This window comes from Gavialis gangeticus, unplaced genomic scaffold (genome assembly GCF_001723915.1).
Source record: "Gavialis gangeticus isolate Ggan-Ray unplaced genomic scaffold, GavGan_comp1, whole genome shotgun sequence".
Taxonomy (NCBI): domain Eukaryota; kingdom Metazoa; phylum Chordata; order Crocodylia; family Gavialidae; genus Gavialis; species Gavialis gangeticus.
In genome coordinates, this window is record NW_017729006.1 from 28,698,572 (window position 1) to 28,706,020 (window position 7,449).

Below are 7,449 nucleotides of genomic sequence, written 5' to 3' on the forward strand. Positions count from 1 at the left end.
CCTTTTTTTTTTTCCCCCCCCCCCCCCTTTCATAGTCAATTCGGCTTCAGTGCAAGCTTAGTCATAATAGTCTGTTCAACTCTCAGAGGTGAATGACTGATGCTTTATCCATTAACACATCTTTCACTTTCCAAACAAATTTAGCCATTTCAAATCCAAGAGGAAGATTGAAGGTGACTCTGTACACGCTTAGTTGGAGAGGTTAGCTTTAAAAGGTAGAAACAATTTTCCTGTCACAGACGGGATATGTATGTCTGTGTGGGTGACTGAATTCAAACACTAACTTAAATACGCAACAGACATCCTCTGAAATTCATCATGTAACACAATGGCCCAGTTTGTGTAGCTTACTAAAAGGGTTTATGGTCCAATTGAAATAGAAAGGGAGATTTTTCATTCCTTCATGAACGAGGAAAAGATACCTGCAAGTTCTCTGAAGGATAATGTAGCACATGATAGATAATGGTCAGCCTTTTCAGGTTGTTATATCAGTGCCAATGGTTAACAGAGTGACCCTGGGGAAGAGAAATACTGTAGACCAGGCCTGTGTGAATAGGGAAGTATTTGATTTGGATTTTGCCAATTCGGAGGACTGTGATTCGATTTGGAGATTTGGATCACCGTCCTGAATTGATTCGGTTGGATCAGCTTCAGAAGATTTGGTGCTGATTCAGAGAAATTTGGTGATTTGGATCGGGCAGGGAGAGTCAGACGCAGCCAAGTGGCTGCAGGTTTTCCCGCAGCTCCTTTGGCTGTGCCTGCCTCTCCCCAGGTGGGGGGAGCCACAGAAGAAGCCCCCATGGCTGCCCTGCCCTGCCCAGCGCCACCCCCCGCCCGACCCTAGCCTCCTGGCAGTTTAAAAAAAAATTCCCAAAACCCTGCACTCACCGGCAGCAGGAGTGGTGATTGGGGCCTTTGGGTGCTTGTGGCAGAGCCCTCCCACCCTGCTTGTGCAGCACAGGGCAGTGGGGACCGCCCCCCCACCTGTGCTGCAGCTGCCCCATGGCACGGCTGCAGCACAGCTCAACAGGTGCTGCACACTGTCTGGGAGCCGGGGCTGAACACTTTGGGCTCTGGCTGAGACGTGAAGCTGCCCCAGCTCCCAGGCGAATTGAACCGGGAGCTGGGGAATTGAACCAGGGGCTGGGGTAATATTCAGATCCCTGAACATTGCCCCAGTTCCCAATTTGATTTTGCAACTCCCCAGTCTTTCCCCCAGTTCTCTGATTGCTTCCCCCAACTCTTCCCAGGGGGCATGGGCCCCTGGATGATACAGGATGACAGCAGGCTGCCACTGCCAGTTGGTGATGGCAGTGGTTCTGGGCTATTTCACCAGCCAGAAGCAGCAGCCTGCTGAAAGCCCGCGAGCAGATCTGGGGGCCACGGCCCCTGGGAAGAGCTGGGGGAATGATCAGAGAGCTGGGGAATCAAACTGGGAGCTCCAGCTCATGAGGGGGATGGCAGTCCCCACTGCCCCATGCTGCATGGGGGGTGCTCTGCTACAAGTGCCCAGAGGCCCCCAATTGCTGTTGCCAGAGCTGGTGAACCCAGGGCTTTTCTTTTTTTTTTTTTTTTTTTAAAGTGCTGGGAGGCTGGGCCAGGCAGGGGATGTGGCTGGGCAGGGCACCCATGGGGGCTTCTCCCATGGCTCCTCTGGCTGTAACTGCCTCTGCCCTAGTGGGGGGGAGGGGTCACAGGGCTCTGCCCTGCTGCTACTTGCCCAGACTATTTGGGGGGGAGGGACATGATGCAGGCATGGCTTGCTCTGGGCAGCAGTAGTGTGTAGCCCCCACTCCCAGTGCTGCCACGCCCACATCAGCACTGGGAGTGGGGGCTCTGTCCTGCCACCACTTGCCAGCCAGTATGGGGAGCATGGGATGTGGGTGCAGCAGTGCTGGGAGTGGGGGCCATGCCCTGTTGCCACTTGCCCCCTTCTGCCTGGAGTGAGCTGCGCCCACATCCTGCCCCCCCCCAGCCCCACCTGGGCAAGCAGCAGCAGGGCAGAGCTCCCAGTCCCAGTACTGCCTCACCCACATCCCACGCCCCTCCCTCCTCCCCGAGTAACGTGCCCCCCACCCCAGCTGAGCAGCTTGTCCCAGCCCCAGCCCCAATCCCTCCCTCCTCCACACCCCTTTCCTCCCCACTCCCCCAACTCCAACAGACTTACCAACTGGAGGCAGCTGTCAGCTGCTTGTTTAGTCTATGGCCGAATCTCCAAATTGGCCAAATCTTTTTCTGAAGCTTTTCTGAATTGATTCGGATGCTTTTACTTGGTCTCCCAATTAGATTCATATTTGGAGATTCAGTCCCTGAATTGGGCCGAATCTCATCCGAATCTAATCAGCTACCGAAGCTTCGCACAGCCCTACTGTAGAAGTTTTGAAGAGTTGTCATGTTACAGTTTAATGACGTCATTAGGTTTCCCCTCTATTGATAGGAGCCAGCAAGCACCCATCTTAGTCAAATACATTGGCAAAACCAGGGAGTGTCACATAAACCTTTCATAATAATGCTTCCCTTGCTTGGTATAACATTAAGTAAAGGAGTAAGTTATTCATAAATGGTCAGAGATATAGCAGCATGTGAGTTCTTAGATGAAGAACTTGTAAGAATTATCCCTGAGCTCTTAAAGGCCCTGTATTACAATGATATAGTAAAGAAAGCCAAAGCATGTTCTTGTTGTTATGAAGTTTGACTTATCACAACTACACTTTTGCTGGGAGAAAATGGGCAAAATTGATTGTGATATTAGTTTTACAGAATTTCATCAGTTAATGTTTGCTTTGAAAGCCCAGACATGGACTTGACTAGTTTTATCTAATCACTCAAACCTGGATGAGGGGAGCCTTTGAGGTAAATTACACTGCTTAACTCTGGATAAAGCAGCTTCTCAGACACAATGACCCTACCAGTCAGACTGCAGTTTGGGATGAACTAAGCCAAATCCAAGCCTGGTGTAATCATGGTTGACATCAATGACCCAAAACTTTTTGGTAATGTACATCAGTACAGTTTAGGATTCATCAGTAGGAAATTAAAAACAAGGCTTCACATTTACCAAGAGGATGGTATCTGTTGTGTAACTGATCCCACAGAAAGCGACCATCTACCAAGCCTGTTAAAATCACATGGCTCCCTTTGGGAAGATGAGAGTCTAGATACTGCAGCATTTCCATGACATTGGAGTGCATTTGCTTTGGTGTTGTCATGTAAGCTACTGTGTCAGGTCTCCTACAAATAAAAGAAAGGGCAGACAGTTTATCCAGTGACATGCTTATAAAATGAAGGCTGAAAGAGCCCCACAGTTTTAGGTAAGGCTTCTCCATATTATATTAGCTAATTAAAATCAAAAGATAACTATATTGTTTAGCTCTGGTTTGTCATTGTATTCTTAAATCCTCAACAAAATAAAAAGAACAGGTCATAAAAAGTGCATGCCTTCCTGCCCTTTTATATACAGAGCTCTCCATATAAAAGGACCTGATTCTGTTCTCACTTACACCGTTCTTACTATGAAGCAACTTCCTTGAATTCAGTTCAGTTTCTTTTATTAAGACCACAGAGGGGGGAATGTGGGGCAGACTAGATCATCAGAATAGTCTCTTGCATGTGAAAAATCCACAAATTTCTACCAAGGGCACCTGGTACCTTAATCCTGGTAGCTATTTCAAATTCATTAGGAAAAAGTAATCTTACAATTTGGGCTGGAGAACATCAAGAAACAGCACAATGCCCTAGGAAGTGGCATGTGTGATTCAGCTTGGCATTTTCCCCTCTAAATCAAGGCTGTTCAACTGACGACTCTCCAGTCACATGCAGCCCCTAAGGAGTTAACCGCCAGCACCCATGTTCCAGGTCTGAACATGGCTCCCTCCACTGCTCTCCTTCTGCTCCTGCCAGAGTCTCTGGGCTCAGCCTCTCTCCTTCAGCTTCTGCTTCCTGCTCCTGCCCTTGGGGGCAGGCTGGGGTGGGGGGGTGCATGGGGCTAGGGAGCTGCGGCGGGGACAGACCTGGAGAGGTGGAGCAGGGGGTTACCTGCCATGCGGTATTGTAAAGGACAGTGGGCCACAGTGTGGTGGTGGGAAGGATGCCTCACTGCATGCGGCCACAGCCACTCAGAAGTTAGACCACCTTGCGCTAAATGACTATGGAACCAGGGTCCAGAAAGTGAGAAGAGGCACACTTCTGCCTTATGATACTTTTTTCCTCAGATACAAAATTGAGGTCATGTCCGTTTGAGGTCATTAAGGCTAGGGACAGACATTACACATAAACCGGTTTAAGAGATCAGAAACTGGTTTAAACCTGTAACAGAACAGATGTTCAGTGCACATAAACCAGTTTGAAAATGACTGAAACAGATTTGAGATGAGCCTGGTTGAATGTAGTATCAGACTTAACTGATTTGGCTCAAATTGGTTTATGCAATGTCTGTCCCAGACTCCTTGCTGGTTTAAGATAAACCAGACACTCTGTGTGCGTGTGTTTGTGGCACTCAGCAAATCAGGGAGGGGACAAACAGCACAATGGCAAGTAGGGCAGAAAGCAGAACAGCAGATGGGGCAGGGAGTACAGAGAAGGAAGTGAAAAGAAGGACAGCATATTGGGTAGGGGGCACAGGGCAGGAAGCAGAAAGCAAAGCAGCAGATTGGGCAGGGGAAATGGATTAGATTGGCACTTGAAGAGGATGCAGGGCTAATCTGTGGCATGCCTGGCAAAAAGGTTGCCCCCTGCTGCAATAGATGCATCATGGATAGCTTGTGCTTTCAAGTCTTACATTCCCTTCACTGGTGCCCTCAAGAAGAAAGAAATATTGTTGAGGCATGCTGGTAAATACAGAAAATTAGATGAGGGAGCAGCAGACATTTAACTTTCCACAGTATAATTGCCCAGAAACATCTTGTTAAAATATAGAGGCTGTCAGTGAGACAAAGCAACAAAGACGTAGGTTTCATTGATCAGGAGCTTCAGTTGTTAGTAAGAGCAGATTTACCTTTCCCCTATTACATTCAGCAGTAAGCAGCTTAGAAAAAATCCTGATGGCAAAATAAATTTGAATAAAAAAAAGAAGCTACCTAAGAAACATCAGTGTGGTTTTAATGTTATTTTCTTATACCAAAAACTGGCACATGTACACAGAGCTGTTCCCCTCACATACCTACTCTCCTGACTTATTTTCTATTGGCTCTAGGCATAGCCGGTCAATTTTAACATGGCTCCATGGAGCAAATCCAGCTTTCTTCTTTAAGGCTGAGGTCCATCAGGGTGTGGAACTGGTTTTGTGTTGGTGCATAAAAAAGGGGGATTGAATGCCAGAATGCAACTAATACTACAACTGCTGCATAGTGTAGGGTCCAGCTCCATGAATATCCCTGCATTCAGGAGGAGGTACAACATAAGGAAGGAGACAGGGGCAGATACAACATAGGGAAGAAGCCTCCTACAGAGACACTTAAATGTTATCCTTCTACATCTCCCTTTCTCTCCTTCCCCTGATTTACTGCTCCCTGGGGCTGAAAGGGGGGCCCATCATGTGGCCCCAAAGCTCCCTTCTTTGAAATCCATCCTTCTTGCTCCAGGAACCCATATGACTACTTTGGCTGGACGCTGGGAAGTAGATATATAACATTGTAAACCCACTTATTAGAGTGAAAAACAAAGTATTGTGGTTACAATGCAGCTTTCAAAAAAATCACTCAGAAATGGAGCTCAGGGAACTGTGATTAAAATTGAGAATGCGCCCATGTGTGAATGTCATGATATGGAACAAACAAAATCTTATTGAATGAAAAGCAGCTATGAAATAACACCAAATGGACTACACCCTGGGGAAAACCAGCTTGGGTTTTTTACTTCTGCTTCGAATTTGGAGTTAAACCTAAAACCAAATCATGCAAGCCTAATACTATTGCTTTCTGTAAGTGCTGGCAGAATGCTGTAAAACCATTACCAAGAATATTCATTCCCATTTTAAAACTCATTCTCAACTGTGCATGTGACCTTTGTGAGTTTGCCTTCTACAGAGGTCTATGCAATCAACTGCTGCAGAAACTGACTTTTAGGTTCTGTACATGAGAGTCCATAGAAAACAGACGTGAGGTTTGTACATGCCAGCATTCACATCAGAAATGCTCAAGTCAGGGAGAAAAAGCAACCTCTTGAGACTCTAAAGTAATGTTCAGACATTCAGTTTCTTTTGGGAGAGTCACTGCTCTCCCAGAAGGAACTACAAATGTCCAGGATTTTTTCTCCCAGAGCAAAAATGGCTGCTCTAAGAGAAAAATAATCTGGGAACAACCAGGAGAGCTTTTGGGAGAATGAATATCTGTACACATTCTCTTCTGACAGAAGCCACAGCACAGTCCTCCAGCATCCCAGAGTGCTTTGCTTCTGCCCCCTGTCTCTCCCTGGGAGATAATGTGTTGTTCACTGGACTGTGCTGGTTCAGCTGAGTAGGGAAAAGATCACAACATGGCCCCTTCACAATCTCACATTGTCTCTCTGCAAGGAAACATAGGCAGCCTGAGTAGGCAAATAAGGGCTGCCCTGTGTACTGCTGCCTTCTGTCTCCAAGGGAACCTACAGAGCACGTCAAGATGTATATGCAGGGGCCCCCTGGCTGCACAGGATTAGCAGGGCAGGCTCTCTACTGTTGAGGCTCAGCATTCAAATATCTGTTCAGGTGTCTCTAAGTAAGTGCTGGCTCCTACCCTGGGGATCTTTAAGAAGAGGCTTCCTGGCTGGACTCATTTGAGTCCAGTCTTTTCTCCTGCCCAGGCGGGGGGTTGGACTTGAAGATCTGCAAGGTCCCTTCTGACCCTATTTCTATGATTCTATGAAGTTTTTCTGTCAGGTAATTTGAACATGTGCATACAGCCTTGTTATACTTATCACTACTATACAACTTAGCCTGCATATCAAATATTCATAATTAAGACAAAGTATTAGAAATAAGATAGATTCTTGGCTGGCATAAGCTGCTATAGATTAACTGAAATCAAAGGAATTATGTAAATTTCTACTAATTGAGCATTTGCCCTATTTGCTAACAAACAAACAAGTCCTAACCTATTTTCAAATAATGAATGAATTTGCACCACCTGCAGATCTAATTTACATCTCATATTGCTATATCTATTGTCACCATTCTACTCTATCCTTTTCTTCTTATGGACTTGTAGGTAAGTCGCAGGACTGGGAGTCAGAGGGCCAGGATTCCATCCAAACTTTTCCCTTTGGACAATCACTTGATCTCTGTACCTTAATTCCTTCATTTATAAAGAAAGGGCAACAATGCTTATCCACTTCCCAGGGGTAGTACAATGCTCAGCTTAATTACTACTTGTAATGGACAATGAGCTTCTTGAAAGGCAAGTGCATTTATTTTACAGCTGAATAGTGTAGAAGCGTAAGCTTTGAAAAGGCTCTATTTTTGTCCTGAGGTATTAG

The 7,449-nt window shown here is 46.3% G+C and overlaps 1 protein-coding gene across 2 annotated transcripts in view; it reads right to left on the reverse strand.

Annotated features, from left to right (window-relative positions):
- AOAH (acyloxyacyl hydrolase) overlaps nucleotides 1-7,449 on the reverse strand; it is a 201,989-nt gene that overhangs the window by 45,205 nt on the left and 149,335 nt on the right. For both annotated transcript variants that reach the window (XM_019509056.1, XM_019509057.1), the window contains exon 17: nucleotides 3,059-3,231. In XM_019509056.1, the coding sequence (XP_019364601.1) occupies nucleotides 3,059-3,231 (173 nt within the window). The remainder of the gene's footprint in view (nucleotides 1-3,058; nucleotides 3,232-7,449) is intronic.